The sequence below is a fragment of the Zalophus californianus genome, chromosome 1, assembly GCF_009762305.2.
Source record: "Zalophus californianus isolate mZalCal1 chromosome 1, mZalCal1.pri.v2, whole genome shotgun sequence".
NCBI classification, from domain to species: Eukaryota; Metazoa; Chordata; class Mammalia; order Carnivora; family Otariidae; genus Zalophus; species Zalophus californianus.
The window spans coordinates 13,417,543-13,440,768 of record NC_045595.1 but is presented as its reverse complement, the minus strand read 5'-3'; the positions used below and the strand labels follow the sequence as shown (position 1 = coordinate 13,440,768).

Sequence of the window (23,226 nt, the reverse complement as noted above, 5' to 3'; positions counted from 1 at the left end):
GCCATGACTTTCGGTAAGTGACAGCAGCTCAGGAAGCCCAGGGGCCCACACAGGAAGGAGCCGACTGGGACTTTCCTCCGGCTGCCGCCCGGCTCTGCCCTCCTGTCCTTAACCCAGGCTTCCCAGCTGCCAGGTAAGAGCTGGTGGGGCCACATGGCTCTGGGGGGGGGGGGTTGGGGGGTATGTGAAGGGCTGTGGCTGGCGACAAGGTAAGGCCTCTGAGGAAAGCTGCCAGACAGACAAGAGCTGGGAGGGGCTGGCTCTGTGGCCTCTGCTTTTTCTGCATAAAATGAGACCTCAAAGCCCCAGCTCTCCGGACCTGAGTGAATCACTGTGCCTTGGGCCTGGAGTTCATGCCCCTGGGGGCACAGTTCCCAGCCTCCACCCACCCAGGCCAGAGCTTAGGGTGACCAACCAACTGTAGGGAATGTGGGACTTAGGGTGTTAAAGTAGGGGCATTTTGGGGCGCCTGGGTGGCTCAGATGGTTAAGCGTCTGCCTTCAGCTCGGGTCATGATCCCAGGGTCCTGGGATCGAGCCCCACATCGGGCTCCCTGCTTGGTGGGGAGTTTGCTTCTCCCTCTCCCTCTACTGTTCCCCCTGCTTGTGCTCTCTCACTGTCTCTGTCAAATAAATAAATAAAATCTTTAAAAAATAATAACAGGGCGCCTGGGTGTCTCAGTCAGTTAAGCATCTGCCTTCGGCTCAGGTCATGATCCTGGAGTCCCGGGATCGAGTCCCACCTCGGGCTCCCTGCTCGGCAGGGAGTCCGCTTCTCCCTCTGACCCTCTTCCCTCTCGTGCTCCCTGTCTCTCATTCTCTCTCTCTCAAATAAATAAAATCTTTTTAAAAAAATAAATAAATAAAATAATAATAAAGCAGGGGCATTTTTCTGTGTCCCAAGCACCACCTCTGACTTTTTCTTTTTCTTTTCTCCTTCAATATTTAAAATATATATATATCTTTAAGATTGATTTTAAACAAAAGATACACATTGTGTGATTCCATTTACATAAAAGTGCAAAGACCATGATTAAGTCAACTATTAGAAATAGGACAGTGATCACCTCTGCAGGGAGTGACAGGGGCCCCAGGGCTCCTGGGACTGGGAATGTTCTGATTCCCGGTCTGGGAGCTGGTGACATGGGGGTGTCCCTAGGGGAAAATTCCCTTCCCCTCATGCCCTCCCTCCACCATAGGAACCACTAAACCACTGTGTCAAGGGACCTTCCTGTCTGGTTTAGCTGGCCTTTGTCAAGTGCTCGCTGGGCATGTCGCCAAGCATTGTGCCAGTTAGTGAGGATTAAAAACGTTGACAGCTTGGGCTCAGCTCAGCAAACCAAGGCAGATGGGGAGTCAGCCCATTTCACAGCTGAGAAAGTGGAGTCCCAGCTGTGGGAGTCCTGCCAGGGTCACAGAGCTTGAGTATGATGGGATTGGGATTTGAACCCAGAGCCTAAGGTCTTTCCCTATCCCAGCTCCAGGCTTATGGGCTGGGTATGCTAAAACCTCATTAATGCTATCCCTCCTTCACCTCCTACTATTATTCTGGAATGTGGTTTTTTTGTTTTTTGTTTATTTGTTTGAGAGAGAGTGAGTGCACAAGCAGGGGGGAGGGGCAGAAGGGAGAAGCAGATTCCCCTGCTGAGCAGGAAGCCTGACGCAGGTCTCGATCCCAGGACCCTGGAATCATGACCTGAGCCAAAGGCAGACGCTTAACCGACTGAACCACCCAGGTGCCCCTGGAACATGGTTTTTTACTCAATATTTTCTTTGTATCTTCCTTATTCAGGTCAATGTAAGTGGATCTTGTCCATCTACTACTCCTTTTTCCTGGCTGGCTCAAAGTCCAGCCCTTCCCTCTGCCTAGCCAGGGGTCCTGAATTCTGGTAATAAAGGGTGAGGGGCAATTTCCTCCTAGGCCCATTCCAGGGAGGGCTTCTTGCTACAGGAGCCTAAACAGTGGGAGTGATAAAGGGGACAGAGATGGTGATGGTGGTGGGCAGATAAGACACAGAGATCCCTACTGACTGAGTCATCAGTCTGGATCTAATGCATGCTGCAAGGCATACATCATACCAGCTAGAAAAGCTTCCAGCCCCAACCCCAGAAGAGCTTGAGTCTCCTAGACCTGCAGGAAGTGATGGGCCACCCATGTACACGAACCAGTATCTATCTGCTTCTTGGTCTGCAAATCTGTACATCTGTGATTGATTGCTCATGCCTGCCTGGGGCAGGGGCTCTGGAGTAATGTAGATAGACCGGGAGGCTGCAGATTGACTGGAGATGTCTGTCCTGGACTGACAAGAATACACACAAATTATGTGTGTCAACACAAATTAGAGTGTAGAATATCCTCCAGACCCCAGCATAGCCCTTACTGGGGGGGTTTATGGCTCCTCACCAGTCTTGCACACTCAGCTCCCCCCATCTCTCTTTCTCCAGCTCTCTCTCTTTTTTTAAATATTTTATTTATTTATTTGAGAGAGAGTGTGCTTGAGAGAGAGCGTGAGCAGGGGGAGAGGCAGAGGGAGAAGCAGACTCCACACTGAGTAGGAAGCCCGATGTGGGGCTTTCCATGGGGCTCGATCCCAGGACCCCAGGGTCATGACTTGAGCTGAAGGCAGACGCTTGACCAACTGAGCCACCCAGGTGCCCCTCTCCATCTGTCTTTCTCTTTCTGTGTGTCTCTGTTCCCCTCTCTTCCCTCTTTCACCAGCTTCAACCCTACCTCACCCTGCAGCATTTCTGTCCGCCCCCCCCCCCCCCCCACCTAGAAGCTTTGTAGTCTCTTTCCCTCTGGCCAGAACTGAGTGGCTGCCTCTCTTTGTGTCCAGACAGGCTATACCTATGGCACCTCCAAGCGAGGAGACACCCCTGATTCCTCAGCGTTCCTGCAGCCTCTCGTCTTCAGAAGCTGGTGCCCTGCACGTGCTGCTGCCCCCTCGGGGCCCTGGACCCCCACAGCGCCTATCTTTCTCCTTTGGGGATCATTCAGCTGAAGAGCTGTGTGTTTGGGCTGCTAAGGCCAGTGGTGAGTGGGTCCCTAGAAGACTGGGCCAAAGAGAGGAGTAGGGCTGTGGGAGGCCTAGATTGGGAGCTGGAATAGCTGTCAAGTGGAATCAGCATGGGAGCTGGGGCTTTGAGGGATGAATAAGAGTTTGGAAATGGAGGAAGATGCTCAGAGAAAGGCTGTGCAAAGACTGGGAGGCACATGAGGGCAAACAGTTGGTCATCCTTTGAGGTAAAGTGTACAGTGGAAGGAGCACTCTGGGGAGAAGGGCAGGGAGCCCCAGGAAGCAGGTGGTGTGTGGATTCTCTGCTAAGGGCAATGGGGAGCCCTGGAGTGTGTGTGAGCAGGGGTGGGACACAGTGTGAGAGCCCACGGTGAGAAAGAGCCCTGCAGGGCTGCATGGGGTTCGTAACCATGGCAGCCCTGCGAGGGACAAGATGGGGAAATTTAGGAAGGTGCTGATGGGGGCATCCCCTCAGGCATCCTGCCTGTGTACCACTCCCTCTTTGCTCTGGCCACGGAGGATCTGTCCTGCTGGTTCCCCCCAAGCCACGTCTTCTCCGTGGAGGACTCGGGCACCCAAGTCCTGGTCTACAGGCTCCGGTAGGAAGCACATCACTGCCACAGGCATGGGTTAAATGTTACCAAGAGGGGATGCCTTTTGTTGAGGGCAAGGGGAGTTTAAAACAACAGTGATCCTACAACCTTATCATCTCCCTGCACTTCCCGGTGGTGCCCCAGGGAGGATGTGATCACTGCTCATTGCACAGATGAAGAACTGAGGCCAGAGGGTGTGCGTTGCTTGCCCAAGGTCACGTAACAAGTCAGTGGTACAACTTGGGCTCTGTGAGGTCTGAGCACGGTCTTCCACCCCTCCCTACCCCTATTCCAGGCTTCTCCCCTTCCCCAACAGCTTTTACTTCCCCAACTGGTTTGGGCTAGAGAAGTGCCACCGCTTTGGGCTACGAAAGGACTTGGCCAGCGCCATCCTTGACCTACCAGTCCTGGAGCACCTCTTCGCCCAGGTAGGGGTCTGCATGGGGCTTAGCCCGGGGCTGGGGTCCACAGGGCAACATCAAGGCTCGCAGTTGGGCGGCCTTGGCTGACCCTCTCTGTGGCAGCCCAGGGTTGGGAATCAGCCCAAGGGTAGGGTGGTCTGCAGGGCAACATCAGGGCTCACGGTTGGGCTGTGACTGGCCCCCAGCACCGGAATGACCTGGTGAGTGGCCACCTCCCCGTGGGCCTCAGTCTCAAGGAGCAGGGTGAATGTCTCAGCCTGGCGGTGCTGGACCTGGCCCGGATGGCTCACGAGCAGGCTCAGCAGCCTGAGGAACTGCTGAAAACTGTCAGGTGAGGGCTTCCAGCTTGTGATACCCAGCGTCTATCTGAGAGTGAGCAAATGTGGCTCCACTGGGGCATCCCTAGAGCTCAGGCTCCCATGAGGTTCCCCACCTACAAGCCCGCAGTGTGTCCATGTGACCCAGGACCCCACCGAACCACTGAGGCTCCAGTCCCTGCCTCCCTCCTGCTGCTAAAGCCCTGTGTGTGTCTGTCTGTCTTGTGTACCCCAGTGGTCCTTCCCGCATGTGTGTCCTTGAGTGTCTCCGTGTGTGCTTCCTGCCCACCAGCTGAGGCCACACTTCAGCCCTTCAACTAAAATTCGGGTTTGTGTGTGTCCCTGTCCGTACCTGTGGAGATCCCTCCCCACAGTGAGGACTCGCTACCCTCACTCGTAGCTACAAGGTCTGCCTGCCCCCCGACCTGCGCGACCTGATCCAGGGCCTGAGCTTCGTGACGCGGAAGCGCATCCGCAGGACTGTGCGCAGGGCCCTGCGCCGCGTGACCGCCTGCCAGGCTGACAGGCACTCGCTCATGGCCAAGTACATCATGGACCTGGAGAGGCTCGACCCGGCCAGGGCGGTCGAGACCTTCCTCGTGAGCCTCCCCGGGGCTGCTGGTGGTCTGGATGCGCAGGGGCTGCTCCGAGTGGCTGGTGACACCGGCATTGCCTGGAGTCCAGGAGGACAAGAGGTGTGGGCGGCTGCTGGGCAGGGCCAACGGCGGGGGCGGGGCCTAGGAGGGAGGGGCAGGGGAGTGGGCGGGGCGAAGGAGGGGAGAGACAGGGTTCCGATAGGGGCCCGCTGAGAGGTGAGGCCGAGCGACGGGTGGGGGCGGGAGTGAAAAAAAATGGGCGGGACTTAGAGGGAGGGGACTGGTTGGGCGGGGGGCTCAGGGCGGGGCTACCTGAAGGTCGGGGGGAGGAGTCAGGACTGAGACGGGGCGGGGCTCCCGGCTGGACTGAGGGAGCCGCGGAGGTGGAGTGGAGCTAAGCGAGGGAGGGGCTCAGGGAAGGCATCGGCCGACCGAAGGAGATGGGGTTGAGCAGGGGTGGGATGAGAGACACTGGGGATGGGCTGGGGAGGGGTAGGATTGATAGAAGGGCCCGGGGTTTGGCAGGGCCGAGGTGGGAAGGGGCCGGGGTTGGGAGAGGCTTGGAGGGTCAGGGCTTAAGGCGTGGGTTGGTGGGGTCCAGGCTTCCAAGAGGGACTGGGGGCTCCGAGGGGACGCAACCGCCAGCTTCAGCTCCCCACCCCCCCTCGTTCCCAGGCCCTCCAGCCCTTCTGCGACTTTCCAGAAATTGTGGACATCAGCATCAAGCAGGCTCCGCGTGTTGGCCCGGCCGGGGAGCACCGCCTGGTCACCGTCACGAGGACAGACAACCAGATCCTGGTGAATGCTGGACCCTCTCCCCTCCCGCCTAACCCCGACTGCGGGGACGTGGGACTGTCGCCTTCGGGCGTAGCGGGCGCTGACGCGGATCCTCACAGGAGGCCGAGTTCCCGGGGCTGCCCGCCGCGTTGTCCTTCGTGGCGCTCGTCGACGGCTACTTCAGGCTGACCTCCGACTCCAGGCACTTCTTTTGCAAGGAGGTTGCGCCGCCGCGGCTGCTGGAGGAGGTGGCCGAGCAGTGCCACGGCCCCATCACGTACGTAAGGGTCCGCCCCCCATGCCTGCCCTCTGCGGCCAGAAGTCGGTTCGAATCTTGGGCACTCCCCTTCTCGCTGCCCCAGTGTCCTCCCCTCCCAGGAGGCTTGGAGAGGGGTCAAGTGAGCTGGAACAGCGCCTGGTGCATGGTTGGCGCCCAATGAGACTAGGCTCTCCCTTCTGCGGCTGTCCAGGGCAGTGGTTTCCCTCTCTCTGATTCCTCAGGGCGCCAGGGCCGATTCCTGGGGATGGATGGCACCAGGTTCCACCTGCAGCCTCTTCTTTAACCCCCTAGTAGAAGCCCTGATTTTTGGCTCATTTTTAAAAACAGGAAGGAGATGGGGCGCCTGGGTGGCTCATTCGTTAAGCGTCTGCCTTCGGCTGAGGTCATGATCCCAGGGTCCTGGGATCGAGCCCCGCATCAGGCTCCCTGCTCAGCCGGAAGCCTGCTTCTCCCTCTCCCACTCCCTCTGCTTGTGTTCCCTCTCTCGCTGTGTCTCTCTCTGTCAAATAAAAAATAGGAAGGAGAGAGGGAATGTTAGCTGGTGAGGGTCCCAGGGCTTCAGAGGAACTGGGAAGGTGAGAACCCAAGTCGGCCTCCATCTCCGTGTCTCTGTCCTTTCCTCCCACCTTTCTCCACAGCCTGGATTTTGCCATCAACAAGCTCAAGACTGGGGGCTCACTTCCCGGCTCCTACGTTCTCCGCCGCAGTCCCCAGGATTTTGATTGCTTCCTCCTCACTGTCTGTGTCCAGGTTGGTCCACCCCTAGGAGCCACGTGGGCAGGGAGGGCTTCCTGAAGGAGATGACATTTGAGCTGAGACCGAAAAGATGAATCAGTATTTGCTCCTGGAGGAAGCGGAGGGTAAAGGCATTCCCAGTGGAGGGAACGGCATATGCAAAGGCTTGGAGATTGGAATGAGCCTGTGGTGCTGGAGGAAGATGGGTGAGGGAAAAGTACTGCCCACTTCCACTCAGGGACCACTCCTCCTTGCAGACCCCCCTGGGTCCTGATTATAAGGGCTGCCTCATCCGGTGTGACCCCACGGGAACCTTCTCCCTGGCTGGCCTTGGCCGTCCCCATAGCAGTCTCCGAGAGCTCTTGGCAGCCTGCTGGGATGGCGGGCTGCATGTGGACGGGGTTGCGCTGAACCTCACCTTCTGCTGCACCCCCAAACCCAAAGGTGAGCCCACCCCCTCCCCTGAGTGGAGCAATCGAGCTGGGGACCTGCCTTGTGTGGCACGGGGCAGAGATTGCGGGTCGAGATGGGTTAGGGAAGAAAGGGTGATTTATGTGCTTGTGCAATAGATGCTATCTTGAGGCATGACGGAATCCAGCTGCAGCTGGATCTGAGAGATGTCACTGACTCTTAGACTCTCTCCATCTCTTGCCTCTTCCTCTGGGAGAATTTCACTCTCAGACAAACCCCTTGGATGGGACAACTCTGAGGTGTGAGTTCTTCAGAGTCTTCCAGAATCTCTAGCAGAACTGAGACTAGGTTGCCTGCTCATCGGTAACCGACCCCCCCCCCCCCCCCCCACCGACTGGGGCTTCCTAGAGTCTCCAATAAACCACATACCTTGGAGTCCTCACCTCAGGGTTGGCTTCTGGGAGAGACCCCAGATTAAGGCAGGGAGTGAGCAAACCTTAGGGGGCCTTCCACCTCTGACCTCTCTTTTTCTCCTGCCACCTCCTCCCCATAGAAAAGTCCAACCTGATTGTGGTGCGGAGGGGTTGCAGCACACCCACTTCATCCCCTGTTCAGCCCCAATCCCAATACCAGCTGAATCAGATGACGTTTCACAAGATCCCTGCTGACAGCCTGGAGTGGGTAAGCGGCCCCAGGAAATGGAGGGGGGACCTCAGTTGGGATTCAGACACTGGGTCCACATCGCACCCCATTTACATCTCTGCTGTGTGGCCTCGAACATGTGACATAATCTCCTTGTGCTTCTGTTTCATTATCTATAAAATGGGACCAGGGCCAGGGGCCAGGATCCCACCAGGAGCCCCCTGATCAGCCTCTCATGTTGCCCCCTCACCCTCCAGCATGAGAACCTGGGTCACGGGTCCTTCACCAAGATATACCGAGGTTGTCGCCACGAGGTCGTGGAGGGGGAGGCCCGGGAGACGGAGGTGCTGCTCAAAGTGATGGATGCCAAACATAAAAACTGCATGGAGGTGAGTATGATGGGGACCAAGACTTTGGGGTCAAGACTGGCTGGAGAAAGCGTTGTGTATTCAGGGAAATTTAAAAACACACAGGTCTTAAAACAACAGAAATGTAGCTGCAGCATCTCCAAACCATGAAATACAGAAGGGTCAGGGAATTTAGATGGAAACAGAAAGAGTACACCAAATAGAAGAAACAGCCAGTGCAAAGATCCTGGGGCAGGGTTGTGCCTGGCATGGTTTTGTTTTTTTTTTAATGATTTTATTTATTTACTTGAGAGGGGAGAGGAGGGAGCACAAGCAGGGGGAGGAGCCAAGGGAGAGGGAGAAGCAGATTCCCTGCTGAGCAGGGAGCCCAATGCAGGGCTCAATCCCAGGACCCTGGGATCATGACCCAAGCTGAAGGCAGACACTTAACTGACTGAGCCACCCAGGCGCCCCTGTGCCTGGCATGTTTAAGGAACAGTGAGGAGAGGGCGTCTGGCTGGCTCAGTTGGAAGAGCACATGACTCTTCATCTCAGGGTCGTGAGTTCGAGCCCCACATCGGGTGCTGAGATTACTTAAATAAATACAACCTAAAAAAAGTGAAGAAGGGCCACTGGGCTGGAGAGAAGTGAGCAAAGGAGAAGAGGGGAGTGATGTGGATGGAAGCATCAGCAAGGGTTCGGCCACCCAGGGAAGGCTTGAATCCTCCTTGAACCCCAAGTCTCCCACTTCTGTGTGAGGGACCCAAGGTAGATTACAGTGGGGACTTCCAGCCCCCATCCGAAAACCATGATAGAGTCCTGTGTATACCAGTGGTGGACTCCAAGGTCAAAGGAGGCTTGTGGTGAGGTGTCCTCCTGAGGCCGACTTGTGAGCAGCAAGTTTGGGGTGCTTGGTCTGACCCTGGAGCGGGAGGAACCCATGGACCTTCTCTCCCTTCTCCTCTCCCCAGTCATTTCTGGAAGCAGCGAGTTTGATGAGCCAAGTGTCATACCAGCATCTCGTGTTGCTCCATGGCGTGTGCATGGCCGGAGACAGTGAGACACAGCCCTCGCCCCTGCCCCCACCCTTCCTCAGGGAGACCGTCTATGGCAGCATTAGCGATACGAATCCAGAGCCCGCCCTGGCTGGGGCCCCGTGTCCCCCAGGGTCCCTCACCTTGTTACCTGTGTCCTTCATTTGTCACTTTTGGGGCAGCAGCTCCAAGCTCCCACCGATACTCAGCCCCACAGAATTATCTCAAGTCGGACAGGCCTGGGTTCCAATCCCACCTCGCTGTGTACCCCCTCTGTAGCTTTGCAAAGGCCAGGGTACCTCTCCAAGCTCCAGTTCCACCTGATTAGTACAGCAACTATTTATCGGGAGCCCGGGAGGGGCCAGGAGCTGCGCTCACAGTGTGGAACACGGCAGGCGGGGCAGTGGGATACATGATCGTGTGTGAGGGGGCGGCGCAGGCCACTGTGGGTGGTCAGAGGCCGCTAGCCCAGCTTGGAGGCTAGGCGATGATTCTGGATAGGCAAAGATAAGTTCTAGGCAGAGAAGGCAAAGATAAGCAGGAATTAGGGAAGAGGAGGAGAGGAGGCGGGATGTTCCAGACAGAACACGCAAAGGGCTGGAAGTGCCCTTCCAGGCATCTCGGGAAATGGTTGCCATAGGGGAAGTGAGGAGGAGGAGAGGTGAGCAGGGTAAGGATGGAGGGAACAGTCCAAACTGAGAGCCCCAGGGACCCCTGGGGGGGGTGGGGCAGAGCCTGTTCAACACCAGTGCAGTCCTGCCTCCCAGCCCTGCCCCTCCCTGCTGCCTGCTGCCAGGTATCATGGTACAGGAATTTGTACACCTGGGAGCGCTGGACACCTACCTGCGCAAGTCTGGCCACCTGGTGCCAGCCAGCTGGAAGCTGCAGGTGATCAAACAGCTGGCCTATGCCCTCAACTATCTGGTGAGTGCTCCTCTGCTTGCTCTACCCTCTATGCAGAGAATGGAGGGGCAATTCAGAGTGGGCTCTGTGGTATGTGTAGAAGTTTGGCAAGGATGCAAGGGGAGGGCATTTTAGGAAACAGCATACATACAAGCTCAGAGATGTAAGAGCGGGAGAAGGGAACAGGTGGTCATTGGTGGATTTCAGTGGGGAGTAGTGAGCCATGAGGCCAGGCAGGGGGAAGGCTTCCCAGAAGAAGGAACATGGGAGCTGGGCCTTGAGGGTTGAATAGAAGCTCATCAAGAGGAGAAAACAAGGAGGGTGTGTCAGGTTGAGGGCACAGCCTGGGCCAAGGCCTGCAGCTTAGAAGATGAGTTGCATGTCCTGGGATGCATTCAGCAGTTCAGTTGGCAGGAGACCAGGGTAGAGGTGTGGAAGAGAGAATGTCACAGGAAGAGTGAGCAAGTATCTCAAAGGGCCTTGAATGCTAGGCTGAGGACCTCTGATTTTATCCTAAAGGCAGTGGGGAGCCACAGGGTGGGTTTGAAGGGGAGGGACACAGGGCAGCACAGGGGGTGAACCAGAGGAGGCAAGACAGGCCAGTAGTCTATGGAAAGGTCTAGAAGTATGGTCTGAGCAGCCCCAGGTGGGCTTTGAAGGATGTGTAGTGGTTCTCCAGCCAGACTATTCATCCAGCAAACCCTCCCTGGCATTCTCTATGCCTGGCCCACCCAGGAAGACAAAGGCCTCCCCCATGGCAATGTCTCAGCCCGGAAGGTGCTCCTGGCTCGCGAAGGGGCTGATGGGAACCTGCCCTTCATCAAGCTGAGTGATCCTGGTGTCAGCCCCTCTGTGCTAAGCCGGGAGAGTAAGTCCGGAAGGGTGGAGGGAGGGGCCTAGTGGGGCAGGGAAGCAGACCCCTGACCCCAGCCCCACTCCCCAGTGCTCACTGACAGGATCCCCTGGGTGGCCCCCGAGTGTCTCCAGGAGGCCCGGACACTCGGCTTGGAAGCTGACAAGTGGGGTTTTGGTGCCACAGTCTGGGAGGTGTTCAGTGGGATCCCGATGCCCATCAGCACCCTGGATCCCGCCAAGGTCAGAGCACCCTCATTGGCCTCTAGAGTGCCCATTTGGGAGAAGGGTGGGCTGAGGTCCAGCTTGGGGAGGATGGGCTGGTCTAGGGTGGGGGGCTCCTGAGGGTGCACTGAGAATGACCAGCCACTCTTCTCAACTTCAGAAGCTCCAGTTTTACGAGGAGCGGCAGCAGCTGCCTGCCCCCAAGTGGATGGAGCTGGCCATACTGATCCAGCAGTGCATGGCCTATGAGCCAGGCCAGAGACCCTCCTTCCGTGCCATCATCCGTGACCTGAACAGCCTCATCACTTCAGGTGCCCACTGGGCCGGGCAGGGTGGGCAGCGCTGGCCTGTCATATTAGGCCCCGAGAGGGAAAAAAAAAATTGAAATTTGCATGCAGAGCCGGCCCTGTGTGCTTGGCAGGGTTGGAGTGGTTGGTGACTGTAACAGCTGAAGCTTGACCGCTGCTGTAACAAACAGACCCCCTTGGCTCCAGATCGAACGTGATGGATATTTACCTTTTATTCAGCGAGGGTGTCCAGGTCAACAGGCACCTCTCCCTTTGTGGCTCTACCCATCCCATGGCCTCAGGTCCCTGTGGCATCCTCTGCAGACAAGAGAGAGAGACTGTGGAGGGTCCCGTGCCAGGTTTCCATGGGCCAGGCCTGAAAGAGCCGCCAGCACTTCTCCCTCATCAGACTGAGCTCAGTCATGTACCACACTTCACAGTGGTGGAGTCTGGGAAATGCCCTTCTGTCTCCAAAGCTATATGTAGTTTGCACAGCATGCAGAGCACATAAGGGGTCTGCCTTTGCCCAGTTGGCCTCTTTTTCCAGCCTCCCCCCCCCCCCTGCAAAGTACCCATAGGCTTGTACGGAGAAGGTAAGCATGCAGATCGAAGTCCCCAAGCAAGTCAGCTTAGGAGGGGGACCCAAGGCCCAATGTGCCGGTCACTTACTACCTGTGCCCTACAGATTATGAGCTCCTCTCAGACCCCACGCCCGGTGCCTTGGCGCCCCGTGATGGGCTGTGGAATGGCGCCCAGCTCTACGCCTACCAGGACCCTACCATTTTTGAGGAGAGACACCTGAAGTACATCTCACAGCTGGGCAAGGTGAGGTGGGCTGGGCTGCGGTGGGCGGGGAGGTGCCCATGCACCCATGCACTTGGACACCAGCCCTGCTGTCCCCCAGGGCAACTTCGGCAGCGTGGAACTGTGCCGTTATGACCCTCTGGGTGACAACACGGGCGCCCTAGTGGCAGTGAAGCAGCTGCAGCACAGCGGGCCAGACCAGCAGAGGGACTTCCGGAGGGAGATCCAGATCCTCAAAGCCCTCCACAGCGACTTCATTGTCAAGTACCGTGGTGTCAGCTATGGCCCAGGTGAGCCACTTCCCAAACCGGTGCTCTTCAAATCACACGCCCTCATCCTCCTGCAGTAACATTTTAGGGTGGTCTGGGAACACCAGGAGGGGCGCTATTGATGCTCTTGCTTAATCCAGATTTGGATCCCCTAGGGTTCGAATTCCTGCTCTCTCCCTTAGCAGCTGGGAGACCTTGGGCAGGCGATTTAACCTCTCTGAGCATCGATTTCTCCACCTGAAAAAGGGGTCATTATCAAGTTTAAATGAATCAGTGTGTATTGTAGAAAGTACTCAAGAGCCATTGGCAAAAAGTGTCGTGGTTGCTGTTTCCATTTTACAGAAAGCAATATTGAGGCTGGGAGGGGCCCAGGGTCGTACTCTGATCTGTGAGGAAGAATCGGGAGGGGCAGCAGACAGAGTTGGGCCCTGTGGCGACCCCTCTCAGCCTCCCCTCACCTCACCTAGGCCGCCAGAGCCTGCGGCTGGTGATGGAGTACCTGCCCAGCGGCTGCCTGCGCGACTTCCTACAGCGGCACCGCGCGCGCCTCGACGCCAGCCGCCTGCTCCTCTACGCCTCGCAGATCTGCAAGGTGCGGGACGTGCCCCGGGACGCGGGGGCTGAAGTGGCTAAGTCTGGGCGGGAGTCTGCGTGGAGTCGCGGGGAAGGCTGAGGGTTGAAGTTTGGAGGTCCAGGTCAGGTTGGAGGAGCGGTTGAGTTAGGGCTGAGGTCAGGACTGGAGGGGTCCAGGATGGGTCCAGGACAGAGTTAGGCTTGGGGTCTGGGATGGGTTTGGGCTGGATTCCAGGTTATGCTGGAGTCCGTATCTCACGCGCGCCTGCAGGGCATGGAGTACCTGGGCTCCCGCCGCTGCGTGCACCGCGACCTGGCTGCGCGTAACATCCTGGTGGAGAGCGAGACGCACGTCAAGATCGCCGACTTTGGCCTCGCCAAGCTGCTGCCGCTCGACAAAGACTACTACGTGGTCCGCGAGCCCGGCCAGAGCCCCATCTTCTGGTGGGGACCCCGCCCTGGCCCACCTCTCCTACCCACTACTCTGGACCCTACCTCGCTCCCACTTCCGTGAGCCCGCCATGGCCCCGCCCTTCCCGCAGTCCTGACCCCGCCCCCTAGCGTTATGGCCCCGCCCCCTCAACATTGGCCCTGCCCTTGCCCCTACTGCTAGGGCCCTTCCTGACCCCGCCCAGGCCCCCCACTTCTCCCCACTAACCCCCGCCCCTCCTCCCCACTGTCCTGGGCCCGCCCCGGCCCCGCCCCTCCCGCAGCCCCAGCCCTTGCCGGGCCACGGCCTTCCTACCAGTGTGCAGTCCCTTCCCCACAGCCTGGTCCCACCCCGCTCCGCCCCTCGGCACTGGCCCCGCCCTCCAGAGCCACGGCTCCGCCCTGACCCCGCCCAGACCCTCCGCAGGGTTGGAGACTTACCCCATCCCACAGGCAGGGAAGCTCCGACCCCGGAGCTGGGACTGACCTTCTCACCTTCTCACCCACCCACCACTGACTAGTTCCCCCCGCCCAGGGTTGTTCCCTTTCCCGTACTCTGCCTCACTTTCGCATCCCAACATTTCCTTGTCCCCCTCCAGGTACGCCCCGGAGTCCCTCTCTGACAACATCTTCTCGCGCCAGTCCGACGTCTGGAGCTTCGGGGTCGTCCTGTACGAGCTTTTCACCTACGGCAACAAGAGTTGCAGCCCCTCAGCCGTGAGTCAGCACCCCTGGATTCCCCAGCACCCTCCTCTCCCCAAACACTTCCTGGCCAATCCCTGTCCCGTTTGTGCCCGAGTCCTTCTTTTGCTCAGTGTCACCTGGTCCCAGGATTATATAGGCCCTCTATAATGGGGAGGATCTCTCTTCACTAAGGCTGACCCCCATTACCACGGGCAGCCCGCTCCCCCTCCATCACGGATGACCCCTCCTCCTCCCTTACGCCTGGCCCCTCTCCCCACCGCGGATGACTCTCTCCCTCCCTTCACTATGGCTGCCCCCTGCCCCCCCACCCCTACCCCCTCCCCAGTCACTGGCGGCCCCTCCTCCCTCCTTCACGGATGGCACCTCTCCCACCTCGGGCGCTCCCTCTTGGCCCCAGGAGTTCCTGCGGATGATGGCATGTGATGGAGATGTCCCGGCCCTGTGCTGCCTCCTGGAGCTGCTGGCTGAGGGCCAGAGGCTGCCCGCGCCTCCTGCCTGCCCTGGTGAGGTGAGCACTGGAGGGCCTGCCTCAGTTTCCCACTCTGGATTTTCCTGGGCAAGCCAGTTGGCCCCTTTGGGTCTCCCCACCTCCTGTTGTCTCTTGATTGAGAGCATACCCTGGGGCATGAATCTGAAGGGCAGTTTGGCTTCTATTTTGCTGTTCTCTCCCTGTATGGCAAGTTGCAAACACTTTCAGAACCTCAGTTTGCCCATCTCAAAAATGGGAATAACAATGCCTTATGGGGTGGGGGAAGATTAGACAAGTTAACACCTCTCCAGTGCTCAGCTTCGGGTTCAGCACACTGTCAACACTCCATAAATGTTAACGACTCTTACAGTTTATCGTCACAACTTTTGTGGAAATGTCTAACATGAGGTTGGTCATTCATAAACTGATCTGCCCAGGGGCACTTGAGTGGCTCAGTCAGTTAAGCGAATGACTCTTGGTTTCCACTCGGGTCATGATCTCAGGGTGGTGAGATCAAGCCCCACATCAGGCGCTGCACTGGGTACGGAGTTTGCTTGAGATTCTCTCCTCGTCCCTCTCCTCTCCCATGCTCCTCCCCCCAGTGTGCTCTCTCTCTCAAATAAATAAAATCTTTAAAAAATAAATAAATAAATGTATCTGTCCAGGCCACAAATGTTTATTGAGTGTTGACTGTGTGCCGAGCTCTGTGCTGGGTGCTGAGGACCCAGCAGGGGACAGAACAGATACTCCCCTGTCCTCCTGGTAACCAGCAGAGGCTAACAAGAACATTCTGGTCTGGTCGTGATCGATGTCTAGAAAGAATTGAACAGGAGGAAAGGAGGGGGTGTGGTGGTGGTCAGGGGGGCCTTTCAGAGGGGGTGATCCTGAAGGAGGAGGAGGAGCCTACCCATGGGGAAAGCTGGGAGAGGGCATTCTCAGTGGCGGACACAGCGTGTGCAAAGGCCCTGAGGTGGGAATGAGTTTGATGCGTTTAAATAATGAGATGGGGGCAGATGGGGCTGCAGGGAACAAGAGAGGAGGAAGGAGACAGGGGAGGGCATGAGATTTTGTTCTAAGACCTGTAGGGAGCCATGGGAGGCTTTGGAGCAGGGGAGGGAGGGAATCTAATTTATATTTTCTTTTTTTTTTAAGATTTTATTTATTTGAGAAAGAGAATGAGATAGAGAGAGAGCATGAGAGGGGGGAGGGTCAGAGGGAGAAGCAGACTCCCTGCTGAGCAGGAAGACCGATGTGGGACTCGATCCCGGGACTCCAGGATCATGACCTGAGCTGAAGGCAGTAGCTTAACCAACTGAGCCACCCAGGCGCCCCTAATTTATATGTTCAAACTGTGAATAGGAGTCATGTCCTTCCTACCACTCATATGTGACCCTGTTGTCTCTTCCCACCTCCTCAGGTTCATGAGCTCATGAAGCTGTGCTGGGCCCCTAGCCCGCAAGACCGGCCAACATTCAGTGCCCTGGGCCCCCAGCTGGATGCACTATGGAGTGCAAGCCAGGGCTAGCAGAGAGTGTGAAACTCACGCCTTCCCTGCTTGTCTGGAGGGAGAAACGCATTCACTTCATTTTTATATCTCCTGCACACCTACCTCTGGGTTCTGGTCTTTGTGAACTGGCTGTGTGAGCTTGGGCAGGAGGTTGCCCCTCTCTGGGCTTCCTGCTTCACAGAGACCCCCCAGAGGGCAAATGACATTGCATTTGGGGGGCATCCCTGGCTTGTGGGGCAACAGAAGTTTTGTGGCCTCAGGAACTTGTAAAGATTCAAGATGAATGCCTTGGTGGGGCCTGCTGTGCCTTGACCCCAGAATCTAGGAGCCAAACTTAAGCCCCTCCCATCTTCCTATCCTCTCAGGGTTTGGCCCTGAGCTTCCTGTCTCAGTGAAGATCTTGCAGATCTTTAAATACATGATCTCAGGCCAACATCCCTCTTTTGCTGGAGGAAGCCACAGACAAAAGCAGCTGCCCTGGTTGGAAATTCACTTTCTGGGGGGGAGCCTGCGTGACTTTTTGGGCTCATGTGAGGGGCCAGGAGAGGCTGGGGTCCCAGTCCACCCTAATTGTACCAGAGCATCCTGGGCCTTCCATTTGCCAACTTGAATACTGGGACCCTTTCTATCCCGACCGGAGGGTCACTCAGTTGATGACGCTGGAGACTTACAGGAGCTTTTCAGTAGCTGAGGGAAGGAAAGGCATTCTTGGCAGAGGGAACAGCATGATGAGAGTGAAGAGGTTCAGAGTACAGAGGTTAAGAGCCCAGCTGTTGGAGCCCACGGTTCTGCCACTTAATCACCGAATGATGGTGGGCAACTTGCCTCCCCTACTGGGTCTCAGTTCCATCCCCTGTATAATGGGCAGATAAATGGTGCTGGCTTCTTGCTGTACACAGGCAGCTTCTGGAGGCTTGTGAGAAAGCATCTGGTGCAGGTTAAGCCAGCCCCTCCCTCCCAACCCCCCCCCCCCCGCCCACTCCTCACCTGCCTGCAGTCTTTTCTACCACTTCTGCCCCCTGGAAAACTCTTATTTATCTCTCGAAACCCCAGCTGTCACCTCCCTGCAGCCTTCCCTGGCATGTTCCTGCCACTCCTCACCTGCCATGTACTTACCTCTGACCCCAGGAGTGGGGTCTCTGTCCAGATCCCTCTCCTCTGACCTGGAGGCTCCCTGGGGGCTGGGATGGGTAGGTACAAAGGGGACTTTGGGAGCATTTGTTTAATGAATAAAGTTGGGTGGAAAGAATGGTGTGTTGCTGGACTTGGGTGATGGGGAATTTTGGGGGGGTGTAAGCTGGGGAGGAACGTAGTTAGGGCTGGGAGATGGAGATCCCCTGGGGGCCACAATGGGGGCCTCAAGGCAGGCTGGGGGAGGGGACACAGCAGGATGGGACATTGGCTGGGGTCCCGGAGGACAGAAGCCCTACCCCCAGCTCCAGCTGCTGGCCTTGGCTCTGTCCTAAGGAACTGATTACAGGCTCTTGGTGGGTGGAAGGAACAGGCTGCTCTGGGGGTGGGGGCGTGGGTCAGAGTGCAAGGTTGGGGTGGGAGGCTGTGGGGAGAGATCCAACATCAGCGGGGACCAAGCAAGTCTTCCTCGGGACTGCTGGACAGATATGAGGAATAACAGAGAGAAAGACAGAGACCGAAAGAGATAGAGAGCTTGAGAAGGAGAGACAGACTCAGAGAGACAGAGAGGGCAGGAGAGAGACAGTCTCCCTCTCTCTCACCTACTCTCTTAGCCCAGGGAAAGCCACCTGCTTTGGTGAAAAGCTGGAGGGGGCTGCTCTGAGGCTGAGCAAGAGAGGGTTTTCAGCTCAGGCTCTCCCTTGCCTTGGATGGAGTATCCTCCCTTCTCTCTGCGCGTTTCCCTCCTTGGTAAACTGAAGTCTACGGTGAGCAAACACAGCCAGCTTCATTCTGGGCCCTGCAGTCCCTGCCCCGCCCCAGGAGACCCTGATAGGGGAGAGACAGAGTCAGCCAACAGCCCCAGCCTCCTGTGACCATGGCAAGCGTGGTGACCCCCTCTCTGAGCCTCAGTTTCCTTACTGATACAGGAATAAGGACAAGATTCTGACTGCTCCTGGTCTCAGATGGCCGGCTGCCCGACCACCACCTTGTGGAATCATTCTCAGTTTATCTAGTTCACCTCTCTAAAATGGTGGTTGTTGTTGTGGTTGTGAAAAAGACCCCTCAGCCAGTGCTCCCCCTGGGGGAGGTACACCCAGGGCCCTGGCCCAGGCAGAGAGACCCTCACTGTTTTGTGGCGCCCTCAGCCTCTCAATAACCAGTGTTGAGTTTAAAACCACCGTTGTGGTTCTTACTATGATTGCAAGACCCCCTTCGGCACCGCCCATCATGAAACTTTGAAAAAGTAAAGGTTTATTACTCACAAAACCTCAGAGTTACACAGCCGACCTAGGGTTACCCATTGAGGTCACCGGTGGAAACAGGGAGCCAACTCGGGCTTGGGGCTCTGCTTTTATTGGGGTCCAGGGGTGTGGGCCTAGGGTTTCCCCAGCTCACTCTTTATTGGTGGATTTCAGATGCAGAGCGGGAATTTAATGTTCTGAGCTGGTCAGCACACGGCTCCCTTCCCTGGCCGCGGTGGCCCAAATCACCGGTGGCCCGAATCACCGCGTGTGGCTGCGGAGCGTCTCCCGCCGAGGACTCGGAGTTTCTCGCAGCTCTGGAGGCTGGAAGTCAGGGTGCCGGCAGGGCCGGGGTCTGGTCAGGAGGCTTCCTGGCTTGCACATGGCTGCCTTCTGGCCGGGTGCTCACATGGAGCGGGAGGGGCGTGGGGGCACGTTCTCTGACCTCCCCTTCTTAGGAGAACACTGACCCCATTGCGAGCCCCCACCTTCACTACCTGCTGATCTCCCGGAGCCCCCACGTCCAGAGACACTGTCACGACACCATCACGATGGGGAGTTGGGCTTAAACATAGGAGCTGAGGCGGGGGGGTCTGTATGGTTAGGGCTCAGCCTGTCAGTATCCAGCGTCTGGTTGGACTGGCCCCTGTGGTTGCACACCCTTCAGCAACACCCATCAGGAAACTGAAAAAAGTAAAGGTTTCTTAACGACAAGACCTGGAGCTCCCACAGCACCCCCAGGGCGGGCCACACAGTGAGAGGGTGGGAGGTTCCCTGGCTGGGCCTCTGCTTTTACTGGGGTCCAGGATGGGGGCGTGGGGTTCCCAGGGCTCATTGCTTATGGTAAAACTAAAACATAGGAGTGGGAATTTAAAGCGCCAGAAGGGAAAAAACAAGTGGCCCCAAAGGCCAGTTCTCAAAAGCAACCAAGAGCTCTCAAACAAGGCAGCCTGGGGTGGGGAGGGGGGGGCGGAGCACGGAGAGCTGGCAAATAGGTTTATTCCAGATAGCTACCTTTGAAACGGATGCCTGGGCAATCAAAGCTTAAGTCAGGCACGACAAAAAAGCCTGGCTCAGTGGGTGGAACATTCAAGTCATGGTCTCCGGTGCTGAGTTCGAGCCCCACCTGGAGCTTAGAGATTACGTAAAAAAAGAGAGAGAGAAAGAGAAAACCCAACTGCGGGGTTTACACTACACTTGCACTCAGTACTCACCCCGCCCTTGACCTTCTCCCTGAGCCGTCCGCGGAATGCTCTGTCCCCATCCAAGGTCCTCAGCTGGGGCGGGCTGGATGCCTATAAAAAGGAGTCCCCGCCGGGGCCGGCCTCCTGCCACCATGGACCCCCGCCCACTCACCTGGGCCCTGGTGCTGCTCGGCCCGGCTCTGGCGCTCGTCCTGGGCTCTGCGCCCACTCCGGAAGCGCGGGAGAAGTTGTGTGGCCACCATTTCGTGCGCGCCCTGGTGCGGTTGTGCGGGGGCCCACGCTGGTCCTCCGAAGACGGGCGGCGGGTGGCTGGCGGCGACCGTGAGTGGGGGCGGGCGGGGACTGCGCTCTGGGGTTTCTAGGTAGGCCAGGTGCGCGCGGCGCTGGTGGGCGTCGGGGCGGGCGGCTGGGTTTGCACGCACCTACCGGGGTCCCCTTGCCCGCGGCGCTAGTGTGTGCAAGCGCGCGAAGGATGCGTGCCCGGCCAGGCAAGAAATCAGTGCGTGGCGGGCGAGACAGTCTCGCAAGTGCACGGTGAGATCCTGCCTGAATTACATTTTATGTAAATTTTTATGTAAATATTTATTTTTTGCACTAATTTTTTATTTTTAAAAATATCGCATTAAAATATGATTGATCTTCATTGTTGAGTTTTTTGGCGCCCCCTTGCATTGTGCGTTGAGGGCCAGTGCTCACTCTTCTCGCCCTGCGCCCCGCCCTGGTGCTGAGGGTATAAAGCGGATGTGTATGCCCACGTGTCACACGTGTGTGTCCTATATGTATGAATCTTTGTGATACAGATGCAGCTGGATGTGCAGAGGTGTGCATGGGGGAGGGCTGGGAAGGGCTATGAGGGTATGTGCCTGTGTGTGTGTGTGTGTGTGTGTGTGTCCATGTGAGCCCACTGCCTGCACAGGTGTCACATGTCAGGTATACGTATATGTCATGTATGTGTCACATGTCACCGCTGCTGTCCTTGGCTTTGTAAAGTGTCTATGCGTCTGCGTGATAGGTGGCTTGTGGGAATGTACACAGCAGGGGACCTGAGTTTGGGTGTGGGTCGAGAGTGCACACGTCTGGATGGGGGAGTATATCTGTGCTCAGTAGACGGTAGGCATTTAATAGGTGCTCACTTTCTATTTGTGCACAAGATGAGCATTCGGTGGGTCCCTCAGCAGGACGTGAGCATGCAGGTGTGTGCGCATATTGGGGAGGGGTCCTCTAGGGTCCCCTGCCCATGCTGAAATTCTCTGTCCCCAGGTGAGCTGCTGCAGTGGCTGGAAGGACGACATCTCCATGGGCTGGTGGCCGAAGGGGACCCCATGCTGGTTCTCATTCCACAGCCCCTGCCCCAGGCCTCTCGCCATCACCACCGCCGGCGGGCAGCGGCCACCAACCCTGCCCACCACTGCTGCCTCAGCGGCTGCACCCGGCAGGACCTGCTGACCCTGTGTCCTCACTGAACCCCCCCCCCCCCAGTGTGGCCTCAGGGGATCCAGACCCCAGAGGGGTCTGGTCTGGTGAGCTCCTGAAGACACACAGCACCACAAAGCCCTGTCTGGGAGGATGGTGAGGATGACCTCCCTGTGTTCCCCACCTCCCCGAGGCCACCTTCCTCTGTGGGGCCAACTGCGAAAAAATCACACCTCCACCCTGGCTTGGAAGAGCCTTGGTTTCGCAGAGATGCCAGATACTCAGGGCCAAATGTCCTCCCCTCCGAGGAGCCCCAGGTGCCACCCCCCCTTGAGGTCTCCCCAGTGGTAAATAAATGAAGCTCCCGCAGAATCCAAAGCAGCTTTTTGCATTTTCTCAAGAAAAAGGGACACGGCTGCATCAGCCCTTGCGCGGGTTGCTCCCCGGCAGCTGTGGACCCCCCCACCACTTTCAGGAGCTTATTAGCAACTTGAGAGTCATCACGATACAAAGTGGGGAAACTGAGGCCAGGGGAGACGGCTACGTGCCAAGGTCAGACAGGCAGGGAATGGCCAAGTGCAGGATTCGAATTGAGGTCATCTGTCAAGACCCGTGGTGGGGGGCCTTAATGTTACTTAAAGTCCACGTGACAGCGGACAGACACACAGACATCACAATGAGTCACAGTGGACACTTACTGATCCAACTCTGACCATTTTTCTCACTTGCACCCTCCCTTCACCCTGAGATGGAACTTGCATTCTAGGACCTCCCGGGGCAAAAGGACCAAGCATTTGACTATGTGAGCCAGTCCATGTTGTTGCTTTCCTGAATCTGCTGTCACAAATTACCAGAAATTGGGAGTCCTAAGACAGAACTTTCTTTCCTTACAGTTCGAGAAGCCAGAGACAGAAGTCGAGGTGGGGCAGGGTTGTTTCCTTCTGTGAGGCTCTGAGGAAGAATCTGGTCTGTGTCTCTCTCCTGGCTTTTGGGTGGCTGCTGGCAACCCTTGACGTTCTTTGGCTTCCAGATGCAGGACTCCAAGCCCTGTCTCTGTCTTCATGTGGCGGCCTTTTCCTTGTCTCTGTGTGTTCATTTCTGTCTCTTGTAAAAACACTCTCATCGGATTTGGGGCCCACCCCACCCTAATCCAGAATGATCTCACCTTGATCCTTACCTTAATTATATCTGCAAAGACCCTATTTCTTTTTTTTTCCTAGGATTGATTTATTTATTTGAGAGAGAGAGAGAGCGAGCGAGCGAGCGAGCAGGGGGCCGGAGGGGCAGAGAGAATCTCAAGCGGATTCCCTGCTGAGAGCAGAGCCTGACTACGCGGGGCTCGATCTCACGACCCAGAGACCATGACCTGAGCCAAAATGAAGAGTCAGATGTTTAATCAACTGAGCCATCCAGCCATCCCAGCAAAGACCCTATTTCCAAATAAGGCCATATTCTAAGGTTCCAGGGGGACGCATACTGTTCAGTCCAGTGCGGCAGGGGGGCAGGACTCTCTGCCGGGGAGATGGTGATGGGGAGCTGCAGGTGTGTGAGCAGGGGCAGGCAGGATGACGTCAGACCTATGTTAGAACCCCCCACAGACCCCGTCTCACCCAGGCCTGCCTTCCCCTGCCTGGATGCTGCTTCAGCTTCCACCTCCCAACAACGCATACGGCAGGCACAGGGGTATTTAAAACTTAAAAACCAGTCATGTCATTTCCTTGCTCCAAAGGTGTCATCACTCTCAAAATATCTCCCTCTTTCCTCACCCCAGCCCACAAGTCCCCAGGTGGCCAGCCCCTGTGACTTCATGTCTCTCCTCCCTCCAGATCCTCTTTATTCACCAAGCTCCAGCCACGGCCTCTGCGCTGTAACTCGAACGCTCCCTGATTATCCCACCTCAGGGCCTTTGCACATGCCATGCCTTCTGCCTGGCACACCCTTCTCCTGGCTCTTCCCAAGGCCATGTCCTCTTTCTGCAGGCCCCACCTCCAATGTCACCTCCTCAGTCCCGGTCCCCGGATCTCTCAGCAAATAGTCTTT

The 23,226-nt window shown here is 57.0% G+C and overlaps 2 protein-coding genes across 5 annotated transcripts; both read left to right on the top strand.

Annotated features, from left to right (window-relative positions):
* On the top strand, positions 1-17,434 carry JAK3 (Janus kinase 3). 4 transcript variants are annotated; one of them, XM_027587168.1, is made up of 24 exons: positions 1-133; positions 2,841-3,033; positions 3,492-3,615; positions 3,905-4,037; positions 4,217-4,362; positions 4,749-5,043; positions 5,620-5,742; positions 5,841-5,998; positions 6,640-6,751; positions 6,994-7,180; positions 7,701-7,828; positions 8,047-8,178; positions 9,108-9,192; positions 9,967-10,094; positions 10,809-10,941; positions 11,017-11,168; positions 11,311-11,461; positions 12,123-12,262; positions 12,342-12,531; positions 12,978-13,102; positions 13,355-13,527; positions 14,112-14,229; positions 14,615-14,725; positions 16,104-16,240. In XM_027587168.1, exons 2-24 carry the CDS (start codon positions 2,850-2,852, stop codon positions 16,209-16,211), a joined length of 3,336 nt encoding a protein of 1,111 aa, XP_027442969.1. In that variant the 5' UTR covers positions 1-133; positions 2,841-2,849; the 3' UTR covers positions 16,212-16,240. The 4 variants fall into 4 exon arrangements, with proteins under 4 accessions (XP_027442969.1, XP_027442970.1, XP_027442971.1 ...); XM_027587169.2 differs by having other exon boundaries at positions 63-133; positions 2,837-3,033; positions 16,104-17,434; XM_027587170.1 differs by having other exon boundaries at positions 63-133; positions 2,837-3,033; positions 3,926-4,037.
* Positions 17,435-19,888: 2,454 nt separating this feature from the next.
* On the top strand, positions 19,889-21,547 carry INSL3 (insulin like 3). The gene is made up of 2 exons (XM_027586713.2): positions 19,889-20,094; positions 21,034-21,547. Exons 1-2 carry the CDS (start codon positions 19,905-19,907, stop codon positions 21,234-21,236), a joined length of 393 nt encoding a protein of 130 aa, XP_027442514.1. The 5' UTR covers positions 19,889-19,904; the 3' UTR covers positions 21,237-21,547.
* Positions 21,548-23,226: the final 1,679 nt, after the last annotated feature.

Excerpts from the sequence above, each read along its gene's own strand:
- JAK3 (XM_027587169.2), top strand. The coding sequence starts at position 2,850 with ATGGCACCTCCAAGCGAGGAGACACCCCTGATTCCTCAGCGTTCCTGC. Across the intron at positions 9,193-9,966 it reads CGTGTGCATGGCCGGAGACA|GTATCATGGTACAGGAATTT; the intron begins GTGAGACACAGC and ends GCCTGCTGCCAG. Across the intron at positions 12,532-12,977 it reads TGGTGTCAGCTATGGCCCAG|GCCGCCAGAGCCTGCGGCTG; the intron begins GTGAGCCACTTC and ends CACCTCACCTAG.
- INSL3 (XM_027586713.2), top strand. The coding sequence starts at position 19,905 with ATGGACCCCCGCCCACTCACCTGGGCCCTGGTGCTGCTCGGCCCGGCT. Across the intron at positions 20,095-21,033 it reads GCGGGTGGCTGGCGGCGACC|GTGAGCTGCTGCAGTGGCTG; the intron begins GTGAGTGGGGGC and ends CTCTGTCCCCAG.